This window comes from Hyla sarda, chromosome 12 (genome assembly GCF_029499605.1).
Source record: "Hyla sarda isolate aHylSar1 chromosome 12, aHylSar1.hap1, whole genome shotgun sequence".
Lineage (NCBI taxonomy): Eukaryota > Metazoa > Chordata > Amphibia > Anura > Hylidae > Hyla > Hyla sarda.
The window spans coordinates 39,981,564-40,007,475 of NC_079200.1; the positions used below are offsets into that span (position 1 = coordinate 39,981,564).

The 25,912-nt window shown below is 45.4% G+C and overlaps 1 protein-coding gene across 2 annotated transcripts in view; it reads right to left on the bottom strand.

Moving 5' to 3' along the window:
* The window catches only part of GPATCH8 (G-patch domain containing 8), a 103,917-nt gene that overhangs the window by 58,986 nt on the left and 19,019 nt on the right, over positions 1-25,912 (bottom strand). For both annotated transcript variants that reach the window (XM_056548848.1, XM_056548847.1), the window contains exon 2: positions 8,829-8,903. In XM_056548848.1, the coding sequence (XP_056404823.1) occupies positions 8,829-8,903 (75 nt within the window). The remainder of the gene's footprint in view (positions 1-8,828; positions 8,904-25,912) is intronic.

Consider the following 25,912-nt stretch of genomic DNA (forward strand, 5'->3'; position numbering starts at 1 on the left):
ATAGATTAATGTATGCAGAATAACTTTACAATTGCATGTTATTAAAAAAATATACTTCTTTCTATTTAATTTTCCACTTTGAAGAAATGACCACTAGGGGTCTCCCTACCAGTCCTGGCAGCAAGCATTTCAGACTCATGCTGGAGTCCTAAACACTACGAGCTGCCAGTCTGCTTTGTTCACAAAGGAGAACACTCAGAGCTGCCAGCCTGCTTTGTTCACAGCCTGTTTGGCTGTGAACAAAGCAGGCTGGCAGCTCTGAGTGTTTAGGACTCCAGCATGAGTCAGAAATTCTTGCTGACAGGACAGATCGGGAAAAATACAATAGAAAGAAGCATATTTTTCATTAACATGCTATTGGAAAGTTAGTCAACATTCATTAATCTAAAATATATCAAAAGTTTATTTGATGAGAGGTACCCTTTAAGTTCTATTTAAAGGGGTATTCCTGGAAAAAAAAATGTATATCAACTGGCTCCAGAAAGAAACAGATTTGTACATTGCTTCTATTAAAAAAAATCTTAATCCTTCCAGTAGTTATTAGCTGCTGAAGTGGAGTTGTTCTTATCTTTCTGACAACAGTGCTCTCTGCTGACACCACTGCTCGTCTCAGGAACTGTCCAAAGCATTAGAGGTTTGCTATGGGGATTTATTCCTACTCTGGACAGTTCCTGAGACAAGCAGAGGTGTCAGCACAGAAGACTGTGGTCAGACAGAAAAGAACAACTCAAATTCAGCAGCTGATAACTACTGGAAGGATTTAGATTTTTTTATAAAAAGCAATTCACAAATCTGTTTAACTTTCTGGAGCCAGTTGATATATATAAAAAGTTTTTTCCTGGAATACCCCTTAAAGTGAATGGAGCCAAGTTGTAATACCACACCCGAAGTGGAGACAGACCGGGAGTGGTCTTTGAAAGAAAGTAGGCTTGTTTTTTTTGAATCATGGGTTACCCCTTTAAGTCTAGAAACCTTTGAAGAACAATTGGGGCATTTGTGCACAATGTTGATAAATATGGGGCAGGAATAGACAGACCGCTGACTGAGAGGAGGGGAGGCACTCTGCTTGGGCACAGGAAAAGGTCACTATGAATTTTCTACAAGAAAGGTTAAAAAAAGACAGACAAAATGGGGAGGGAAGCATTGCTAGTTCCAAAAGATAATACAAGTGGAGTCAAAATACGAACCTGGCTTTAAAAACAGGGCTGTCAAAGGAACAATTAAATGTAACACAGTAAGAAACACAGATTTTTTTTTTTCTTTTTGTAATTTTATGTATTTTTTTTTTTTTCTTGCATTGTCACCAAGCCACTGCTTGCAAGTTAAAGGCTTAATATATATAAGATAGGTGAAAGCAGGAAGGTGAAATGAAAAGGCATAGACAAAATAATTATAAATAAAATAAAAAATAAATCTGTAAATTAGAGGGATGGATTGAGTGCTGAGGGTAACAGAGGCGAGAGGGTTTAAATGAAAGAAAGACAGGAGAAATGGAGAGGTTAAAAAGAAAGGAGAGATGGCACGGAGGAGTGATGGATGCACTGGGAAGACATTTGCGTCACTTACAGAGCCAGTCAAGAGCAATGGCTGCTGGGAAAACATCCAGCCGTTAAACACTTTTTGCTAACAGTACAGTCCCTTCCAACCGTCTAGGCCAGTGTTCTCCAAACTGTGGACCTTCAGATGTTGCAAAAACTACAACTCCCAGTATGCCCGGACAGCCAACGGCTGTCCGGGCATGCTGGGAGTTGTAGTTTTGCAACATCGGGGGTCCACAGTTTAGAGACCACTGCTCTAGGCTATTCGGTATTCAACCCAGCTGTAGAGCATGAATCTGTTCAGCAGCAAGGCAGACGTAAAATCTGTGCTGTGTAAAGGGCAGAATGGTGGTCCGGACCCGACAATGACTTCTCAGTTATTACTGGAATGGCAGATACAATGGAGATGCATTGTATGCAGTGTCATCGAACATGAAGCCCTTCAGCACAATACATCCACTGTTATACAATAGAGTGTGTTATGGAATCTCTCTCACAATGGAGACCATGGAGGGCAGCTGTGGCTAAGCAACGGCCACCAGGGAAAATACACTGTGGCCAATGGATGAACAACAGCTGTGTGGACATGTATTTGGGCCAAGTGCTGAAAGGTGCCATGAGACTGCAAGTGAACAGATGCCACCTCTTTATCCTGCACTCCTCGCGCCACCCCCCACCAGCTCTTGAGTGGGTGATAAGTTCAGCTTAACGTGCTCTGTAGTAAGAACTAAATGCTCACTGTGGGATTCTCATGCATATTGCAGGGCGGAGAGACCCTGATCCACCCCTCAAAACCAAACCCTGCAGCTCACTACAATTTGACACCACCAAGGCCGGACAGAGAGGAAGCAGTGGAGTTAGGCTATGCCAAATGGCGCCCAACTTGGCACAGATGACCCTTTTTACTGCCAACCGGCCCTTGGTGCAAATGCTGGTAAGAGCCTCTGGCAGTGGAAGGTTTAATGCCGGTCAAGTTGAGGCCAGCCGGTCTCAGAGTCCACAGATCCTGCCAGCTGCACTCACAACTCAAATCGATGACCTCCCATTCATTCCCTTCAGCTGAGCAGATACAATACCAATTCCTCTGAGATTCTACACTGGAAGGGAAGGGGGATGATGCTTTATTGGCCTAATGCATTTTCAGACAGCCCAATGTGATCTACTGTCTTAGCTTTCTGCTATAATCAAGCACTAATGCTTCTCGAGTATCCCGATAAGGAAATCTGGACTCCATTATACATCGCTAAACTAGTTACATCTCTCATATAAGCTGCCAGGGAAGATATTGGGCCTGCAGAAATCACACCGTAAATATACAGAACTGAAATTTACACAGCAAGCACGGGCAAGGAGGTACCGTGAACCATAGGGACGGGCATGGTTTGCTCTCTATTCATATCTGGAGCTGAGAGCTCGAGACGAGGATCTGTAGACTCATGGAGCAGAAGAGCCATAGCCCAACCCTGCACTCTTCCTCACAGGTATTGCTGCAGAGGTCGGCTGACGCTTCCACAAAAGCCCTGTCTGCTTGAGCATCGTACTGCGACCCCTTTAGCTCACACTGTGAATGCACTGTCCATCTAACTGTGATACAACTGTGGAGGACTAATGGATGACTGCTAGGAGGTAAACGTAGAGGCTGAAAGAGAACAAATAAAAGCCAGACAGCCAAATCCAGGATATTTTATTTGCTAGATGTGTATGTGTTTGTATATGTATATATAGACAGATTATATATACACATTGCTCCAAAAAAAAAATAAAGGGAACACTAAGATAACACATCCTAGATCTGAATGAACTAATCGTATGAAATACTTTCATCTTTACATAGTTGAATGTGCTGACAACAAAATCACACAAAAATTGTCAATCAAAATCAAATTTATCAACCCATGGAGGTCTGGATATGGAGTCACACTCAAAATCAAAGTGGAAAACCACAATACAGGCTGATCCAACTTTAGGTCTTTAAAACAAGTCAAAATAAGGCTCAGTAGTGTGTGTGTGGCCTCCACGTGCCCGTATGACCTCCCTACAATGCCTGGGCATGCTCCTGAGGGATGTCCTCCCAGACCTAGACTAAAGCATCCGCCAACTCCTGGACAGTCTGTGGTGCAACGTGGTGTTGAAGGATGGAGCAACACTATGTCCCAGATATGCTCATTTTGATTCAGGTCTGGGGAATGGGTGGGCCAGTCCATAGCATCAATGTCTTCCTCTTGCAGGAACTGCTGACACACTCCAGCCACATGAGGTCTAGCATTAGGAGGAACCCAGGGCCAACCGCACCAGCATATGGTCTCACAAGGGGTCTAAGGATCTCATCTCGGTACCTAATGACAGTCAGACAACTTCTGGCAACCACATGGAGGGCTGTGCGGCCCCCCAAAAAAATGCCACCCCATCCCATTACTGACCCACCGCCAAACTGGTCATGCTGGAGGATGTTGCAGGCAGCAGAACGTTCTCCACGGCATCTCCAGACTGTCACGTCTGTCACATGTGCTCAGTGTGACCCTGCTTTCATCTGTGAAGAGCACAGGGCACCAGTGGCGAATTTGCCAATCTTGGTGTTCTTTGGCAAATGCCAAACATTCTGCACAGTGTTTGGCTGTAAGCACAACCCCCACCTGTGGACGTCGGGCCCTCATAATACCCTCATGGAGTCTGTTCCTGACCGTCTGAGTGGACACATGCACATTTGAGGCCTGCTGGAGGTCATTTTGCAGGGGTCTGGCAGTGCTCCTCTGGCTCCTCCTTGCACAAAGGCGGAGGTAGCGGTCCTGCTGCTGGGTTGTTGCCCTCCAACGGCCTCCTCCACATCTCCTAGACTACTGGCCTGTCTCCTGGTAGCGCCTTCATGCTCTGGACACTACGCTGAGACATCGCTCGCATTGATGTGCCATCCTGGATGAGCTGCACTACCTGAGCCACTTATGTGTGTTGTAGATTCCATCTCATGCTATCACTAGAGTGAAAGCACCACCAGCATTCAAAAGTGACCAAAACATCTTCTCAGTTCCTATGTTTCCTGGCTGTAGTCTGTGGTCGCCACCTGCAGAACCACTCCTTTATTGGGGGTGTCTTGACAATAGCCTATAATTTCCACCTGTTGTCTGTTCCATTTGCACAACAGCATGTGAAATTGATTGTCAATCAGTGTTGCTTCCTGAGTGGACAGTGTGATTTCACAGAAGTGTGATCAACTTGGAGTTACATTGTGTTGTTTAAGTGTTCCCTTGATTTTTTAGAGCAGTGTATATATTTATCCATAGAGAACCTGGATCTGATCCTTAAAAGTAGAGCTCCATTATATATTTGATGGGTATGCAGGGTTTCTCGGTTACCTTTTTACTAGCCCGCTGCCAACTACAAGACGGTTATCAGGCTTAGGCCAGGGCTACGCTAGAGCATCTTGTGGTGCTATAGATTGACTATTAAAAGGGGTGACCCGCCCCTAGACATTTTATCCCCTATCCAAAGGACCCCCACGGCACCCCAGACATCCGGTGTACGGAGCAAACTTCGCTCCATGCTTGATGACTGGCGATGCGGAGGCTCGTGTTGTTACGGCCACGTCCCTCAATGCAAGTCTATGCAAATCCCATAGACTTATATTGAGGGGCGTGGCCATGGCGTCACGGGCGGAGCGAGGCCGTGACGTTAAGAGCCTCCGGCGCTGCACCCGATGTTCTAAACTATCCTTTGGATAGGGGATGTCTAGGAGCGGAGTACCCCTTTAAAAAGGAACCTTTTACCAGATTTGACCTCATTTAACTATTGGCAAAACAAGTTATATAGGGTAAAATAAGGTTTCTTACCAGGTCTTGATGACATTTAAAAACATCCCATGTCGTATGGTAATGAGCTGCATGTAGTCCTCGTTGTGTTCTGCGTCCTCGCGTAGTTACAGATCTCTGGGCTGTAATCACTCCCGCGCTGGCGAAATTGACAGCCCGGGCATAGCCGATGTCACACCTCTGCTCACGGAAATCTCAGAAGCAACTTCATGCCCAAGGATAGTTCACAGCTTCTGAGCTAAGAGATTTCACTGAGCAGAGAGGTGACGTCAGGAGTTCACCGAACAGAGGGGTGACGTCAGGAGTGCTCAGGCTGCCAATCAAACGGGAGTGAAAGTGATGACAACCCAGAGCTCTGTGACAACATGAGGATGCAGAATGCCCCGAGCACTACCTACTTGCAGCTCATTACCATACGGCACAGGACATTTTCAAACTTCCTTTTTTAGCACTTTAGAGGACGATCAGGAGGACATCTGGACCTGGTAAAGAAACTTGTTTTACCCTATATAACGTGTTATTAGGGTAAAATGTGGTGACCCTATATTAGTGTTTCCCAACCAGGGTGCCTCCAGCTGTTGCAAAACTACAACTTCCAGCATGCCCGGACAGCCGTTGGCTGTCCGGGCATCCTGGGAGTTGCAGTTTTGCAACCGCTGGAGGCACCCTGGTTGGGAAACACTGGTCTATATGATTGTATACAGCTCAGTGTGTTGCTTCAGATGCAGCTATAGCTCAATAGTTAAAGGGGGTACTACCGTGCTGACAACTTATCCCCTATCTAAAAGGGACCCCCGCGATCTCGCACACAGCACCCCGCTCTCATCAGGCCCCGGAGCGAACATCACTCCGGGTCTGATGACTGCCGATCACGGGGCCGGAGTATCGTGACGTCACGGCTCCGCCCCCATGTGACGTCACGCTTCGCCCCCTCAATGTAAGTCTATGGCAGTAAGTCAGGCATGATGAGAGCGGGGTGCTGCGTGCGAGATCGCAAGGGTCCCCAGCAGCGGGACCCCGTGCGATCAGGCAACTTATCTCCTATCCCTTAGATAGGGGATAAGTTGTCAGCACGGTAGTACCCCTTTAACATCTATTTATAGCACTACAACGTTTCAGTGTAGCCCTGACCTAAGGGTACAATCAAGTGTGGCAGATTAGTGGCAGACATTTCTGGAATTGTCCTATTGATCAGAGTTGGGCTTACAGAAATGTGATCCCATGTGTTTGCCACCAACACTACTCCATTCACATATTTAGTTGCAGAATTTGCAACCTCCACCAATCATGAGAAGTAGTGTCAAATGTCTTCTGAATGAATAAGGCTGGATCGCACACACTTGCCTGCCTCTCTATTCAACATCGATGGGATTTCTGAACATAGCCAAGTTTTGGCTATGGTTTTATAGTGAGTGAAGACTGAGCATGAGCGCTGACACTCCATTCACTCAGGTGATATTTCTCCATTCTAGTGATCAGCGGCTGTCCCAGCAGTTGCGCTATACCCGATTGGATACTTATCTTTCTTTTGGATAATCTTTAATCTTAGAATAACCCCCTATCCAGTATGCATCCCTCACTTTGCTTAATTTACAGCCTTGGTAATAAATCAAAGTAGTGGTTTTCAAATGCTATAATACCTTCGTGTGTAAATCAGCTGATACTATGAATAGGTGATATAGGGTACAAAGCTCCACCCAAGGGAACAGGCAAAATTCATCACTCCCAGTGGCTTAGCACAATTGGCTAAGCTTGAAAAACGCTGCCTTGACCTCTGTGTGAAGGGGCGTCCTCCTCTGCAGCATTACCTTGTGCGCACTTTAGCTAGCAACATGCCAGCACATAGCAGAGAAAGGGAAGATAATATATACACACAAATATATATACTTGGTGTTCACTAGACCATAACAGAAAGGAGAAGGGTAGAGGAAAGTAGTCCTAGAGTTATAACCCCTTCACTGCTGGGGGGAATAGCAAGACCACACATTGCCAGACCCTCTAGCAGTGAATGGTTAGAGGAGAAAAAATAAGAAAGGAAATGTATAAATATATAAAAGAAAAAAAAGGAAAAATTAAAAAAGGCAGAGCGTGCAATACAAACCAGGTCATGAGCAGCTTAGCTAATATTGGGATCAACTGCTGTGGAAGAGAAAGGCCAGATAGGGCCAAAGTTGTGTAAAGTTCTGTATTACCATCTACACACAGACACACACACACAAACACAACACGGACCTACACTTCTGCAGGGAGATGCACACTGTTCCTTAGGCAGTTTTGCAGTTCTCAGTGAACCCCCCTTTGGAGCCTACGGTATGTGCTGCCCCACCCTCATTAAGATAAGAAAGGGATCGACCGATTATCGGTTTGGCTGATATTATCGGCAGATATTCACGATTTTGGATTTATCGGTATCAGCAATTACCTTGCCGATAATCCAATAATGCCAAACCCCCCACACCCCCACTGCACCGCACCGGCTCGGCCAGAGACCACCGCCGCCGCTGCCCCATTGCCTCCCCCATCCCCGGTTTTATAATTACCTGTGCCAGGGGCCCGGGATCCGCGCTACTTCTGGCTACTGCGGCGTCCTGTGTTACGCTGTGCTCTGCGCAATGACGAGTGACGTCCTCAATGCGACATCGCCGTCAGTGCACAGTGACAGTGCAGGACGCCGCCGGAGCCAGAAGTAGCGCGGACCCCGGGAACAGGTAATTATAAAAAAGGGGGTTGGGGGAGGCAATGGGACAGCGTGGTTGGACTAAGGACCGGCAGGGGGAGAGAAGATGGTGGTGGCGGCGGCGGTCTCTGGCACCACAAAAGCCGCTGGAGTTAATTAATTTAAAGCGCCCGCTGGGTGGGTGGGGAGAAGAAATAGCCAATAACTTATACTGGAATATCGGTATAAGTTATCGGCTATCGGCCTTAACCTCCACACATTATCAGTATCGGCCCTAAAAAAAAATCGATATCAGTCGATCCCTAGTTTTAATACAGGCAGGTTATATGCAAAATCCTGTCCATATGGTTCAGACTACATGGTCCGCCTGAGGTTCAATGTGCATTTCACTTGCAGTAGACTTGGCACATATACACAGTGGAAGCAGACATTCCTTGTCCATATGAAAGGATTACAGGAGGAATAAACTCGCATACAGTCTGCATCCGCAATGCATAGATGACAAACCCACTGTGAATAAAGAGGTGAATTTTGCCAGATTGGGCTAAATATAACCATTTTTTTTCTGGGCTATCTAAATAATACACTAAAAAAAAAAAAAGAAGAAGCATGTCCCTATCCTCGAGGTTACGCAGAGCTCCTTTAATACTCCGTGGCCAAATAGCAAAGGAAAATAAAATAAAAAAATAAAAAAAAACACCAAAGTTTAAAATGCTGAACACCTACATATCCTAAATTCTAGCTCTTATCTTGTTGGGCAAACAAAAAGGAACAAAGCTCTAAACGCCTGCCCAAAGTGCCTGCTCTTACCGATTCAATGGGCTTGTCCAGAGAAGACTGTTCGATCTCCAGATGTCCATCCTCATACTGGTCAAAATGGTTACCCTAAAGGAAAAGACAAGAAAAAGTTCAAGTAAAATCTCTTCTTAGGTTTTAAAAGTATTATTGGCAGTTTCAACATTTTCTTTGTATATAACCTCTTTAGGCTGCAATCACACACAGTCTTCAAGCCAAAGCCAGAAGTAGATTCAAAAAGAAAATATGGGAAATATAGAAATTCAGATTTTTGCTTAAAAAAACTGCATCCAAATCAGCACATATAATTCTAGCCTAAGGTGTTATCACAAATCAGCATCTCTTTTCTAACAGTGATTTAGGATCCTTATAGTACACGACCTAGGTATTTTACTATTTGGCAATCTTTCAGCATATTTCCCTGAATAGTCGGGCGCCAGGCCCAGGAGGAGAGGGGCGGGCGCCAGGCCCAGGAGGAGAGGGGCGGGCGCCAGGCCCAGGAGGAGAGGGGCGGGCGCCAGGCCCAGGAGGAGAGGGGCGGGCGCCAGGCCCAGGAGGAGAGGGGCGGGCGCCAGGCCCAGGAGGAGAGGGGCGGGCGCCAGGCCCAGGAGGAGAGGGGCGGGCGCCAGGCCCAGGAGGAGAGGGGCGGGCGCCAGGCCCAGGAGGAGAGGGGCGGGCGCCAGGCCCAGGAGGAGAGGGGCGGGCGCCAGGCCCAGGAGGAGAGGGGCGGGCGCCAGGCCCAGGAGGAGAGGGGCGGGCGCCAGGCCCAGGAGGAGAGGCGCGGGCGCCAGGCCCAGGAGGAGAGGCGCGGGCGCCAGGCCCAGGAAGGCATGTGCGACCGCTAAGTTGGTTTCCATTCCCTGAATAGAAGCAGCTCCAAGTTTTAATAGACACGAGCAGAAAATTACATCCACAAATTGACCCCCATTTGTGCCCAGTCCCAGTTCTTTGAACAGGGTAAAAATGCAATGCAAGGGTGAATACATCCTTATTCTAAGGATTAGTGGAAGCTCCAGCTGTCAGACGCCAAACAATAAGGCATTGATAGCACATGTAGCCTATATGACAAAGTGTACAATGGAAAAAATCTTTCTGAATTCTTGATCTTTATCCGTTTGCTACACACAGCATCTTCCTTACGTACCTTAAGTAATGGAAATGCTTTTTAAGAGAACAGCAGTGATCAGATTACACATAGGGCCAGCGCACAGTCTGTCATACTGGGAGACATACGGAGGATTACAGATCACCACTTCCGGCATCCGACTATAGAGCCGCAGATACAAATCAATGTCACATAGTCTGCAGGAAGCCTATAGGAAACGTTCAATACACTCCCTGCTTTGTTATCTCAATAAGGTGGTTGTTCTACAAATGTATTCTTCTAAAGTGCAAAGAGGATCTGTTAAAGGGGTACTCCGGTGGAAAACATTTTTTTTTTTTTTTTTTAAATCAACTGGTGCCAGAAAGTTATACAGATTTGTAAATTACTTCTATTTAAAAAATCTTTACCCTTCCAGTACTTATTAGCTGATTTATGCTACAGAGAAAGTTCTTTTCTTTTTGGATCTCTTTTTTTTTTTTTTTTTTCTGTCCACATTGCTCTCTGCTGACACCTCTGTCCGTATCAGTAACTGTCCAGAGCAGGAGAGGTTTGCTATGGGGATTTGCTATGGGGATTTGCTATGGACAGTTGACAGTCCTGAAATGGTCAGAGGTGACAGCAGAGAGCACTGTGGACAGAAAAAAAAAAAGAAATCCAAAAAGAAAAGAACTTTCTCTGTAGTATACCGCAGCTAATAAGTACTGGAAGGATAAAAAAAAAATTTGTAAAGTACTTTACAAATCTGTTTAATTTTCTGGCACCAGTTGATAAAAAAAAAAAAAAATATATGTTTTCCACCAGAGTACCCCTGTAAGGCAGTGTTCCCAACCAGGGTGCCTCCAGCTGTTGCAAAACTACAACTCCAAGCATGCCCGGACAGCCAAAGGCTGTCCGGGCATGCTGGGAGTTGTAGTTTTGCAACAGCTGGAGGCACCCTGGTTGGGAAACACTGTGTTAAGGCTTTAAGTTCCCCAGAAGCAGAAAGCCTTGTGCATCAATTTCTTTGTGCTAGAAGCAACTTTTACCTATTAAAGGAGTACTCCGGCGCGCACTTTTGTCATTTTATCCCGTCCGGACTGTAAAATAAAAGAAAACACACTTTCTCTTACCTGCCAACGAGCCCCCGGAGCTCCGGTACAGGTGTTCGGTCCCCGGGCTGTATTCTTCTTACTTCCGGTTAGCCCGGCACGTCACACGGAGCTTCAGCCTATCACTGGCCGAGGCGGGACATCGCTGCGGCCGGTGATAGGCTGAAGCTCCGTGTGATGTGCCGGGCTAACAGGAAGTAAGAAGAATACAGCCCGGGGACCGAACACCTGTACCGGAGTTCCGGGGGCTCGTTGGCAGGTAAGAGAAAGTGTGTTTTCTTTTATTTTGCAGCCCGGACGGGATAAAAGGAAAAAAGTGCGCGCCGGAGTACTCCTTTAAGTCACTGGCTTGAATGAATCAGGAATGCCTGTGTACAATCCATGAGTGTGATCGGGGCGAGGAGGAGGCAGCTGGGATGATTTCTCGCACATTTTGTTTGCGCACAGCATGTGATCTCAGCCTCCTACTCAGCAATTAAAAAACAACAGCCAAAAGAGGCGATTTTTCCTCAAGGAGTTCAGGACAAGCGCCTGCAGATGGTTTCGGAGTGTTCACAATCTGGAATGGATTGGGATCCCGGAAAGACAACCATATAAGCTATGAGCAAAGACCCTATAATAAACGCTACACATAACATTAAAGGGGTATTCCAGGATTTTTTTTTTATTTGACTATGCTACAGGGGCTGTAAAGTTAGTGTAGTACATAATATAGTGTCTGTACCTGTGTGTGACGGTTTTCTCACAATTCTTCTGTGATTTTCACCCCAATATTTATTTTTAACAGCATACAAAATGACTGTTGTCTCAGATTTTTCCCAGGTTGCAATGCGGCCGAGACCTGACATCACTAGTCAGCTGATGACAGGGAGCCTGTCTGCTTCAATGGGTGGAGGGATCAATCTGCAACTAATGCAACAGCTGTAGGCACCCTGATTGAAAACCACAGGTCTTTTGAATGGATGCAGCTCATTTATGTTTCAATGGGTGTGGTGGGCTTATGTGTGGGAGGGAGGAAAATGCAATTGTGGGATTTGTAGTAAAAAAAAGAAAAGTCAAATAGGAAATACAAGTTCACAAAAAGATAGCCACAGTGTTATGGTAATATCACAACATAACCATTTAGACAAGCGCAGATCCTTCCTAAGCATGTCCATTACTGTCTGCCAGGTACGTACTAAAATGCCCTTATGGTGGAGAACCCCTTTAAGATCTGCACATTGTAGTCACTCTCACATTTCAAATGACAACATAACGTACCAGAGGTGAAAAGGTTTTCAAATTGAAGGCTCAGAGCTTCCCCTGGAAAACATTTTTTTTTTAAATCAACTGATGCCAGAAAGTTATACAGATTTGTAAATTACTTCTATTAAAAAATCTCAATCCTTCCAGTACTTATCAGCTGCTGTATGCTCCACAGGAAGTTCTATTCTTTTTGAATTTCCTTTCTGTCTGACCACAGTGCTCTCTGCTGACACCTCTGTCAATGTCAAGAACTGTCCACAGTAGGAAGAAATCCCCATAGCAAATCTCTCATGCTCTGGACAGTTCCTAAAATGGACAGTGGTGTCAGCAGAGAGCACTGTGGTCAGGCAGAAAAAAAATTCAAAAAGAAAATAACTTCCTGTGGTGCATTCAGCAGCTGATATCTACTGGAAGGTTAAGAGTTTTAAATAGAAGCAATTTACAAATCTTTTTAACTTTCTGGCACCAGTTGATTAAAAAGAAATATTTTCCAGTGGAGTACCCCTTTAATATCCCATTTACAGCTATCCCCTGACATGATTTGGGTTATGGGAGAACATCGGTGGGGAAATCAGACTGAACAAAAAAGGAAGAGCGGTGTGTTCGAGGACATGTTGAGCAAATGCCCCCAGTACGTTCACAGCGCATATGCCAAATGTTGCCATAATCCCCCGCCACGGTTCAAGAGTGTCCTGTTGGCCTCCGTCAGGAAGTTGTGGCACCACTGTTTTTTTTTTTATTCTTTTCGAAGAGCAACTGTTAAAAAATAATGGGTCCAGCAGTAAAGACCAAAATAATAATGTGAGAAAAACTCCCAAAAATATATAGCACAAACAAATCTTATCCAATCAACAGTGGCAATAAGAATGAGGAGAATATTAAAACTTTGATTTTATTAGAAAAGTCAAATAAAGGCTAACAAAAACACCAAGTGAAAAAACAGATTCTGATAAAAGTCGAATATGTAATAATATATTCCAGGGAAGACTGAAAATCAAAGCCCCCCAAGAAAACAACCATATGATCACCAGAGGACTGATAGAGCGTCACCCGGATAGCAACTATCTAGCAATCATCTGCTCGATGACATCACGGCCCGCCCCCCTTAATGCAAGTCTATGACAGGGGGCGCGACGACCGCCACGCCCCCTCCCATAGACTTGTATTGAGGGGGCGGGCCGTGACCTCACGAGGGGCGGAGCCGTGACGAAACGATGCTCCGGCCACTGTATCACCCGTCATTACGCACAGAGCGAACTTGTTCTGTGTAGTAATGAAAGTGCCGCAGCGGCGATCCCGGGGGTCCCCAGCAGCAGGACCCCAGTGATCTGACATCTTATCCCCTATCCTTTGGATAGGGGATAAAATGTCTAGGGGCAGAGTACCCCTTTAAGCTAACAATTGGAGTGTACAAGTTTTTATAGCCTTAGCCGAATGGCAGCAGTTTTTCCAATGGTTTACCGCTTCAGTCTTGAACTATTAGCCCTCCATTCCCTTCACTTATACAAGTGTCTCTAGTCCTGCAAAACACATATTTACTTAATCCCTTATCAGTCAGAGGCTAGGTTACCCATGGGTTCCCTGTAACAGCAGAACACCACACTATAGAAAGTATAAGTATTGCCACTCCTAATTGTGCGTTGCGTGCCATATAGTAAAGCACATGAAAATGATGCTTCTTCACGGTCACTTAAAGTGTTCGTTTTGCGGTTACGTGAGGCACTGCATGCATTGGTCTTTATTCTTACAGTAGAGAAGTCATTAATTATAACTTTTTGTGAATTGGGACATTTAAACTTTTTTTTTTTTTTTTTTTATTCCAATCTAAATTTAGTAGACTGTTTGCCAACTCCAACTCCAGGTACCCAAAATTTCGTCCGACCCCGACTCCTCGACTCCACAGCCCTGGTTGCAAAACTACAATTCCCAGCATGCCCGGACAGCCATCGGCTGTGAGTCCAGTTATTGTAGGGTGATGAGACTCACTATGGTCCCAATCATGAAATTCTAGTCATTCAGTGTTAGACCTCTTAGTGCCCTTCTAAGGGTTCTAAGTGAGACTGTCTCTGTCAACATTCCCCAATGTACCCCAGATGATGTCTGTGAAGAGAAGGGTTGGACGGGCTGGATTTATTCCACCCAACCCTATTGTTCTGGGAGGGATAAGCCAGTGCCAGAGCTGGTGGCTTTCCCCTCCTCTCCCCACAGAAAACACAATGTTCAGCCGTGCCAAACATTTACATCTAAGAGACAACGGTCAGTTAACAGTCGTTGAAAACGTATGGCCAACTTAAAGACAACCTCTCATTAACTCGATACATTTTTATAATCCTCCCAGTTCACTGCCCCCATCATGATAAACCACCCCCTGCCTTTATTTTATTATTTTTTAGTTTTCTACCTTGATATTGCTCTGTATTTTCTGCTCAGTCTCAGTAAGATTCACAGACTGGGAAGGGGCGTTCCCCAACAGGCGTGACATCATCTGAAGCCATACAGGGGAGAACTTCCTCCCTCACTCTGCAACCAAAAGCAAACTGCAGTTCAGTGCGAGTTGAGCTATAATTGTCTAAGGCTACACACACCCCTCAGCACTCCAGACTGCATTTCCTGATTTTGGACTTCTGCCAGGCCAGCAGGAGTCCAAAGTCTGTGCAAGAGATGGGGGAAATGTGCTCTGGACAAGTAGGGAGACACCTAGTGGCAGCTTTTTTAAGCAAAAAATAAAACTTCATTTTTTTAAACAACGTACATTAGAAAGCTTTTTTTTATTTACCATAAGGAGTGCAATAGCAAAAATTATTTTTTATGAGAGTGTCCATTTAAGACTTTGTACTTCCATAAAAGTAAACAACCAACAATATTAAATAAAATCATTAACAACATTAACATTTAATGAGGTTTTTAGAGTTGTGCTACGATTACCCCGTTGTGTCTTAAAGGGGTTATCCAGGGAAAAACTTTTTTTCTTATATCAACTGGCTCCAGAAAGTTAAACAGATTTGTAAATTACTTCTTGTTGTTTTCTGTCTGGCAACAGTGCTCTCTGCTGACATCTCTGTTTGTCTCGGGAACTGCACAGAGTCGAAGAGGTTTGCTATGGGGATTTGCTTCTAAACTGGGCGGTTCCCGAGACACGTGTCATCAGAGAGAACTTAGATAGAAAAGAACAACTCAACTTCAGCAGCTCATAAGTACTGAAAGGATTAATTTTTCAAAAAAATAGAATTAATCATTTACAAATCTGTTTAACTTTCTGGAGCCAGTTGATATATAAAAATAAGTTTTTTCTTGGATAACCCCTTTAACCCTCCGTTTGCCTCCACCACTACCCCATAACCCCCCGAAGGATGTTCTCTGGTGACACCACCAGGACACTGCATCCAGTCACATGCAAGAGCGAGTCCTGAAGCAGGTAACTGGGAGCCGAGCAAAGGGGTGAGTATCAGTTTCTTTTGTCCCACATCTCCCCAGAGTGGAAATCTCCTTTAATACAAAATATATATATATATATATATATATACACATATATATTATTATTTTTTTTTTAACTGTGTTAAGATATCAAGTTCTTTTTGTAAGGAAAAGTTAGAGTGCTTAAAATATCACACACTTGGTCTTGGAGACCAACCTATCAGTGATGTCAGGGGTTAAAAACAATTTCACACATGAAGAATCTGCACAAAACAAGATCATAAAAGAGCACAAATATGATATGACTGTCACCCAATGAGAAAAATCTCCCCGCGTTAGTGGTTACTCTGCCTCGTTGTTTTATGGTCTCCAGATGTGTTGCTGAAGTTATTTACTTTCACATAAACCCCAAATGTAGTTATGTGAACAGAAGCCTGACCGCGCACCCCAAGTGGTTCTTGTGCCTTCCTCCCCAAAGTTTATGGAAACATCACACTCAAAGTAGCTAAAAACTGGTTTTACGTAGATACAGCACTGTATTCCAGCTGCAGCTTTACTCCATAAGACTGAAAGTATTAAACATGGTAGCGACTGCTGCACCAATTTCTGTATATATACAGCTAGGAAGAATTTTCCTATATCCTACAGAAATAGTTTAGCTAGTCACAGATGGGCTGACATTCTATAGTGTAAACGAACCCTTTCTCCATAAATGGCAATGCATATCTGAGCAGGTGAAGCAAAATCCCATTGAAAACAATGGGAGGCTGCTGCACCAGAATTTCCGTGCAGAAATAGTCAAAGCGTGAACGTAACCTTGTGGGTCCGTCCACACTGCCAAATTTCCACCAGTGCAGAGATACTGTCTGTAGCGGGTGCCCCTACAATTCATACGCTCTAGTACCACACATGTGCCATCACCAATGACGGAAAAGCAATCAAGGTGGAATAATGTCCAAATAATGAACATTTTCATTCTTTTGGCGGGTCTGGATCCTGAATAACCCAAAAAATATTATTTGTGGGGAAATTTAAAAGAAAAACGCAATTTTGCTAATTTTGGAAGGTTTCGTTTTCACACCTTTCAATTTACGGTAAAAGTTACATGTTTACTTTTTTCTTTGGGTCAATGCGATTAAAATGATACCCATGATTATACACTTTTCTATTTCTGTTGCGCTTAAAAAAAAAAAAAATCGCAAACTTTTTAACCAAATTAGTACATTTAAAATCCCCCTATTTTGAAGACCTATAACTTTTTCATTTGTCCGTATAAGCGGCGGTATGAGGGCTCATTTTTTGCGCCACGATCTGTAATTTTTATTGATAACCTATTTGCTTATATAAAGCGTTTAATCCATTTTTTATACATTTTTTTGGAATAAAATGTTATAAAAAAAAGCAGCAATTTTTGACTTTTTTTTTACCTTCACCGTACGGTATCATTAACATTTTATTTTAATAGTTATTTACGTACGCGGCGATACCAAATATGTATATAAAATATCTTTATAGGGGGAGGGGGTTTTTCAAATCTTTTGGGACTATTTATAGCAATCATCCGATTGCTAATACTGTTCAGGACTATGTATAGGACACAGCACTGATCAGTATTATCGGTCATCTTCTGCTCTGGTCTGCAGGAGGGCAGATCAGAGCAGAAGAGGCTGGGAAGGCAGCGGAGGCAGGTGAGGGGACCTCCGTCTGCCGTGCTGTATGATCGGATCGCCGCGGGCGATCCGATCATCCATTTTAGTGACCACGATGCTGCAGATGCCGTGATCTGTATTGATAACGGTATCTGAGGGGTTAATGACGGACATCCGCGGGATCGCGGATGTCCGCTATTACCGGCGGGTCCCTGGCTGCGATCAGCAGCCGGGACCTGCCGCGCATGATCTGGGCATTGCTCCGATGCTTGCGGTTATGCTTAGGACGTAAATGTATGTCCTGGTGGATTAAGTACCAGCTCACCAGGACGTACATTTACGTCCTGCGTCCTTAAGGGGTTAAAGTGGTACTCCGGTGTAGGGATCGACCGATATCGGTTTTTTTTTAGGGCCAATACCGATAATCTGTGGAGGTTAGGGCCGATAGCCGATAACTTATACCGATATAAGCGCTTTAAATCAATGCACTGCAGTGGCTTTTGCGGTGCCATAGGCCGCTGCCGCCATCCGCTTCTCTCCCCCTACCTGTCAGTCAGGTCCGGGCCATCCATCCTTCCTGTAGTGTCCGGCGGCATTCCGGGTGGAGGGTGAACCGGTCCGGGCTGTCCTTCTCCGGGGGTCATCCTCTCCACTCCGGGCAGGCTCCGGCCTAGTAACGCAGCATAGACGCCGCTGCGCAATGACGCCCGTGTGCAGCGATGCACCTGACGTCATGGCGTAGCGGCGTCTATGCAGCGTACTAGGCCGGAGCCTGCCCAGAGTGGAGAAGAGGACCCCCGGAGAAGGACAGCCCGGACCGATTCACTCTCCACCCGGAATGCCGCCAGACACTACAGGAAGGATGGATGGCCCGTACCACCCCCATTACAGTTAAGTTTAATTTTTTTTATTGACTCGGAGGGTGGGGGAGGGGCCCGACCGGTATAGCGGTATGGGCAAAAATCCATACCGTGGGAGAAAAAAAAGCGGTATCCGGTTCATATCGGTATACCGCCCAGCACTACGGTGGGGGGTGCGACGCGGTGCGGTGGATCGGGGGGGGGGGCGGTCGCGGTGCGGCGGGTCGGGGGGGGGGGGCGGGCGCGGTGCGGCGGGTCGGGGCAGTCACGGTGCGGTGGGGGCGGTGCGGGCATTATCGGCAAGGTAATTGCCGATACCGATAATGCCCAAAATCGTGATTATCGACCGATAATCGGTCGATCCCTACTCCGGTGAAAACTTTTTTTTTTAATCAACTGGTGCCAAAGTGTTAAACAGATTTGTAAATGACTTCTATTTAGAAATCTTAATCCCTCCAGTACTTATCAGGAAGTTCTTTTCTTTTTTAATTCCTTTTCTGTCTGACCACAGTGCTCTCTGCTGACACCTCTGTCTGTGTCAGGAACTGTCCAGAGCCAGAGCAAATCCCCATAGCAAACCTCTCCTGCTCTGGACAGTTCCTGACACGGACAGAGGTGTCAGCATAGAGCACTGTGGTCAGACAGAAAAGAAATTCAAAAAGAAAAAAAAAACTTCCTCTGAAGCGTACAGCAGCTGATAAGTGCTTGAAGGATTAACATTTTCTAAAAAGAAGTAAATTACAAATCTGGTTCAAATTATTAAGATTTATAGCACCGGCGCAGTGATGAATATACAAGCAGCTAAGATACCACTGGGTGCGTCCCTGATTTTCCACCCCAAATGTTGGATAAACTATCAATAAAAAAAAAAAAAAGTAGTGTACCAGCGCTAATGGGGATATAGAACATAAGTATTACTTGGTTTTGAAGAATAGGTTCATATGAGGTTCATATAAGGCATGTGACAGACCATGTTCACTACGAGTGTATGCCGTGATTTAGCTTAATAGTGATGTGTTAATGATTGTTCACAGCCCTAATATATACCACAATGATATAATGATAACGGATATGTCCAAAGTAAAGTGGACTGTACGACCACTCGGTATGTCTGTACCACTCAAAAGGTTACTGTATCAAATGCAGTTGATGTCAAGAAGAAAATACTAAGTAGCGACCTATAATATCACGTTGATTACAATTGTTGGTGTGTGATGATAGGGCTATTGTCCGCAGCACTCACAGTGCGTTTCTGCACTCGTATTTCCACAAGGTAAAAGTAGTATAAGTATGACTCCCAAAGAAGTTTCATCGTACCTCCGGGTTCAGCTGCGTCCTTTCCCGATTCCTCCGGAGGGTGCGTTAATGTTGCTGTGCTCGATGTAGTCCAGGGTATGTGACCAGGAGCCGAATGCCGGGAGAACTACTCCGGCCGGAAGTGTCTCACCGGCTACCGTGGTCTGGTGATGCTGAACTGAAGTGACGTCACTTACTGCAGCGGCCTAGGGCCAAAAAGGTAGTGAGATCTGACGCGTTTCGGAAAGCCCGCTTTCCTTTCTCAAAGGCCGCTGCAGTAAGTGACGTCACTTAGCAATTTGCGGGCTTCAGTTCAGCATCACCAGACCACGGTAGCCAGCCGGTGAGACACTTCCGGCCGGAGTAGTTCTCCCGGCGTTCGGCTCCTGGTCACATACCCTGGACTACATCGAGCACAGCAACATTAACGCACCCTCCAGAGAAATCAAGAAAGGACGCAGCTGAACCCGGAGGTACGATAAAACTTCTTTGGGAGTCATACTTATACTACTTTTACCTTGTGGAAATACGAGTGCAGAAACGCTCTGTGAGTGCTGCGGACAATAGCCCTATCATCACACACCAACAATTGTAATCAACGTGATATTATAGGTCGCTACTTAGTATTTTCTTCTTGACATCAACTGCCTTTGATACAGTAACCTTTTGAGTGGTACAGACATACCGAGTGGTCGTACAGTCCACTTTACTTTGGACATATCCGTTATCATTATATCATTGTGGTATATATTAGGGCTGTGAACAATCATTAACACATCACTATTAAGCTAAATCACGGCATACACTCGTAGTGAACATGGTCTGTCACATGCCTTATATGAACCTATTCTTCAAAACCAAGTAATACTTATGTTCTATATCCCCATTAGCGCTGGTACACTACTTTTTTATTGATAAATTACAAATCTGTTTCATTTTCTGGTACCAGTTGATTTAAAACCAAATTATTAGTACCCCTTTAAAGGATTTTCTTATAAGTCAATGAAGTCAGTGACAATTTCGATCAGTCATATAATGGCTCAATACACACTTGTGGCGTGCCGGAATGTCAAGTAAGAACAGCACCAATGCAGTGTTCGCAACAAGGGTGCCTCCGGCTGTTGCAAAACTACAACTTTCAGCATGCCCGGACAACCGACGGCTGTCCGGGCATGCTGAAAGTTGTAGTTTTGAAACAGCTGGAGGCACCCTGGCCTAATGTTTCCCACTGCGGTAGATCCGGTATGAAATTCGCAGCTTACTTTGTAAGACTCTTGAGGAGCAGGAACAAGATCTGATAAACACTGTATACAGGTTCTGTGCAAATGCTTTGGCTGAAATATACTCCAACAAATAACTAGGTCAGTGGCGTCCAAATACTTTCATGATCAGGACTACGCCCATGTTGAAATCACTTGGCCCCGATGTGCATACTGACAAGAAAAATGATATCAAACCAAAAGAGGGCTGGAAAGCAAAACAGGAAGGGCAGGGGGAATGCGGTAATATCACACGCAGAAGATAGATTACCAGGTTAATATAAGGGAGCTGTAGAAACAGCAATTCCCTTCCGTATTTCTATTCTAAGAATCGCAATCCTAAGGGGCAGGAGCGATCCAATAAGAGTGAAAGAAACATATGGTGGGGAAGGAAACACTGCAGCGCTTCTTTGCCGTGCAACCAAGATGGCAAAGAGGAGCATCGCGTAAGGATTAGGGATCGACCAATTATCGGTTTGGCCGATATTATCGATTTTGGACGTTATCGGTATCGGCAATTACCTTGCCGATAATGCCCCCCCCCCCAACAATCCTCCACTATGGGGAGGGGGATGGCTATATGAAATGAGGGGAATGGCTATATAAATTTCATATAGCAGCCCCCCATATAACCGTGCCCTCCTCACATAGCCATCCCCCCCTTCCCCTCACATAGCCCTCCCCTCATATAGCCATCCGCCCTCCCCTCACATAGCCCTCCCCTCATATAGCCATCCCCCCCCTCCCCTCATATAGCCATCCCCCCCCCCCTCCCCTCATATAGCTCCCCCCCCCCTCCCCTCATATAGCCATCCCCCCCCCTCCCCTCATATAGCCATCCCCCCCCCTCCCCTCATATAGCCATCCCCCCCCTCCCCTCATATAGCCATCCCCCCCCCTCCCCTCATATAGCCATCCCCCCCCTCCCCTCATATAGCCATCCCCCCCCTCCCCTCATATAGCCATCCCCCCCCTCCCCTCATATAGCCATCCCCCTCCCCTCATATAGCCATCCCCCCTCCCCTCATATAGCCATCCCCCCTTCCCCTCACAAGAGCCTTACAGTCATTCCCCTCATTTCATATCATGAAATATGGGGAATGGCTATATGAAATGGGGGATTGGACATGACATTGGGGGTGATTTCACCATTTGTTTATTCTATCGTAATAGCAATATTTGCCTTCATAATTGCAACCGCACATTTTCCCCAAACTTTGCAGCCCTACTTCAGTGCATATCTGTGTTACAGGCTCTATTTGGAGCCTCATACACAAATTCTGCTTAACCCCTTAAGGACCAGGCCATTTTCCACCTTAGGACACGGCCATTTTTTGCACATCTGACCACTGTCACTTTAAACATGAATAACTCTGGAATGCTTTTAGTTATCATTCTGATTCAGAGATTGTTTTTTCGTGACATATTCTACTTTGACATAGTGGTAAAATTTTGTCCATACTTGTATCCTTTCTTGGTGAAAAATCCCAAAATTTGATGAAAAATTTGAAAATTTTGCATTTTTCTAACTTTGAAGCTCTCTGCTTGTAAGGAAAATGGATATTCAAAATATTTTTTTTTTTATTCACATATACAATATGTCTACTTTATGTTTGCATCATAAAATTGACAAGTTTTTACTTTTGGGCTTCAAAGTTCAGCAGCAATTTTCCAATTTTTCACAAAATTTCCAAACTCACAATTTTTCAGGGACCAGTTCAGGTAGAAGTGGATTTGAAGGGTCTTCATCTTAGAAATACCCCACAAATGACCCCATTATAAAAACTGCACCGCCCAAAGTATTTAAAATGATATTCAGTAAGTGTTTTAACCCTTTAGGTGTTTCACAGGAATAGCAGCAAAGTGAAGGAGAAAATTCACAATCTTCATTTTTTACACTCGCATGTTCTTGTAGACCCAATTTTTGAATTTTTACAAGGGGTAAAAGGAGAAAATGTATACTTATTTTTGTAGCCCAATTTCTCTCGAGTAAGCACATACCTCATATGTCTATGTAAAGTGTTCGGTGGGCGCAGTAGAGGGCTCAGAAGCGAAGGAGCGACAATGGGATTTTGGAGAGTACGTTTTTCTGAAATGGTTTTTGGGGGGCATGTTGCATTTAGGAAGCCCCTATGGTGCCAGAACAGCAAAGAAAAAAAAAAAAACCATGGCATACCATTTTGGAAACTAGACCCCTTAAGGAACGTAACAAGGAATAAAGTGAGCCTTAATATCCCACAGGTGTTTCACGACTTTTGCATACGTAAAAAAAAAAAAAAAAAAAAATGTAAAAAATTCACTAAAATGTGTGTTTCCCCCCCCCCCCCCCAAAAAAATTTCACATTTTTTCAAGGGTTAATAGCAGAGAATACCCCACAAAATTTGTAACCCCATTTCTTCTGAGTATGAAGGTACCCCATAAGTTGACCTAAAGTGCACTACGGGCGAACTACAATGCTCCGAAAAGGAGTCATTTGAGAGCAAATTTTGCTCGGGGGACATGTCGCATTTAGGAAGCCCCTATGGTGCCAGGACAGCAAAATAACCCCCCATGACATACCATTTTGGAAACTAGACCCCTTGAGGAACATAACAAGGGGTACAGTGAGCATTTACCCCCCACTGGTGTGTCAGATCTTTGGAACAGTGGGCTGTACGAAATTTTTTTATTTGCACAGCCCACTGTTCCAAAGATCTGTCAGACACTAGTGGGGGGTATATTCTCACTGCACCCCTCATTACAATCCGTGAGGAGTGTAGTTTCCGAAATGGGGTCACGTGGGTTTTTTTTTTTTTTGCGTTTGTCAAAACTGCTGTAACAATCAGCCACCCCTGTGCAAATCACCTCAAATGTACATGGCGCACTCTCCCTTCTGGGCCTTGTTGTGCGCCCCCAGAGCACTTTGTGCCCACATATAGGGTATCTCCGTAGTCGGGAGAAATTGCATTAAAAATTTTGGGGGGCTTTTTTCCCTTTTACCTCTTGTCAAAATGAAAAGTATAGGGCAACATCAGCATGTTGTTGTAAAAAAATTTTTTTTTTACACTAACATGCAGGTGTAGACCCCCACTTCACCTTTTCATAAGGGGTTAAAGGAGAAAAAGCCCCCCAAAATTTGTTAGGCAATTTCTCCCGAGTACGGCGATACCCCGTATGTGACCCTAAACTGTTGCCTTGAAATACGACAGGGCTCAAAAGTGAGAGAGCGCCATGCGCATTTGAGGCCTGAATTAGGGATTTGCATAGGGGTGGACATAGGGGTATTCTACGCCAGTGATTCCCAAACAGGGTGCCTCCAGCTGTTGCAAAACTCCCAGCATGCTTGTACAGTCAACAGCTGTCAGGCAATACTGGATGTTGCTGTTTTGCCACAGCTGGAGGCTCCATTTTGGAAACAGTGGCGTACCAGACGTTTTTCATTTTTATTGGGGAGGGGAGGGGGGCTGTCTAGGAGTATGTGTATATGTAGTGTTTTTTACTTTTTATTTTATCTTGTGTTAGTGTAGTGTAGTGTTTTTAGGGTACAGTCACACGGGCGGGGGATTACAGCGAGTTTCCCGCTGAGAGTTTGAGCTGCCGCGCAAATTTTGCTGCATCGCAAACTTGCAGCCTGATACTCACTGTAAGCCCCCTGCCGATGTGAATGTACCCTGTACGGGGGGGGGGACCTCCAGCTGTTGCAAAACTACAACTCCCAGCATGTACAGTCTATCAGTGCATGCTGGTAGTTATAGTTTTGCAACAGCTGGAGGCACACGGGTTGGGAAACACTGAGTTAGGAAACAGACAATGTTTCCCAACCAGTGTGCCTCCAGTTGTTGCAAAACCACTACTCCCAAACATTCTCAGGCATGCTGGAAGTAGTAGTTCGGCAACATCTTTAGAGCCAAATGTTGCCGAACTACAACTCCCAGCATGCTTGGAGTTGTAGTTTTGCAACATCTGGAGGACTACAGTTTGCAGACCACTAATACAGTGGTTCCCAATCTGTGCCCTTCCAGATGTTGCAAAACTACAACTCCCAGTATGTCAAAACTGTCCAGGCATGCTGGGAGTTGTAGTTCTGCAACATCTGAAGGGCCAGATGTTACAGAACTACAACTTCCAGCATGCCTGGACAGTAAGGGCATGCTGAGGATGTGTAGTTTTGCAACATCTGGAAGGATACAGTGGTCTCCAAACTGTGGACCTCCAGATGTTGCAAAACTGCAACTCCCAGCATGCCCAGACGTCAAGGGCTGTCTGGGCATGCTGGGAGTTGTAGTATACAGGGTCCCATTACAGCAATGCATGTCGCTTTACGGCGATGTGCATTGCTGTAAAGGGCCCGACTGCGACTGAAGAGGAACTCACCTGTCGCCGCCTTCATTGCCAGGATCCGGGTCTTCAGGGACAAGGTAAGTACCGGGGCCGGGCCCCAGCACTCCCCCGTCCCCCGCCGCATCCTCTGGTCTTCCTCCTGTCCTCTCCGGACTTCCAGGGGCCAGGCAGGGCGGGAGGAAGTAACCGCATCCCCCCCCCGATTGGTCGGATAGCTAACAGACAGATCGCAGGGGATAGGAGGAGGTGGCAGGCTTGCCCATAATGCCCAAATTCGTGATTATCGGCCGATAATATCGGCCAAACCGATAGTCGGTCGATCCCTACTTCAAACCAATGTGAACAGGGCCTAAGCTGTTACCAGGCTCCAGTCAGTGGTTTAACTACTAAAGAAAAATGGTATCAGGCAGCTGAAATCCAACATGTCCAATCCTTACCAATGGCAGATGATCACAGACAACTGGTGCTTATTGCTTTGTTCTTATTATAGTACAAAAAAAAACATTTGCCCATAAATCTTTGTATACAATTGGCTCTCTACATACACAGCCTGTGTGATTCTCCCCTCTCTATCTACAGCCTGTGTGATTCTCCCCTCTCTATCTACAGCCTGTGTGATTCTCCCCTCTCTATCTACAGCCTGTGTGATTCTCCCCTCTCTATCTACAGCCTGTGTGATTCTCCCCTCTCTATCTACAGCCTGTGTGATTCTCCCCTCTCTATCTACAGCCTGTGTGATTCTCCCCTCTCTATCTACAGCCTGTGTGATTCTCCCCTGCAGACTGCCTTGTATCTCCTCTCTATCTACAGCCTGTGTGATTCTCCCCTCTCTATCTACAGCCTGTGTGATTCTCCCCTCTCT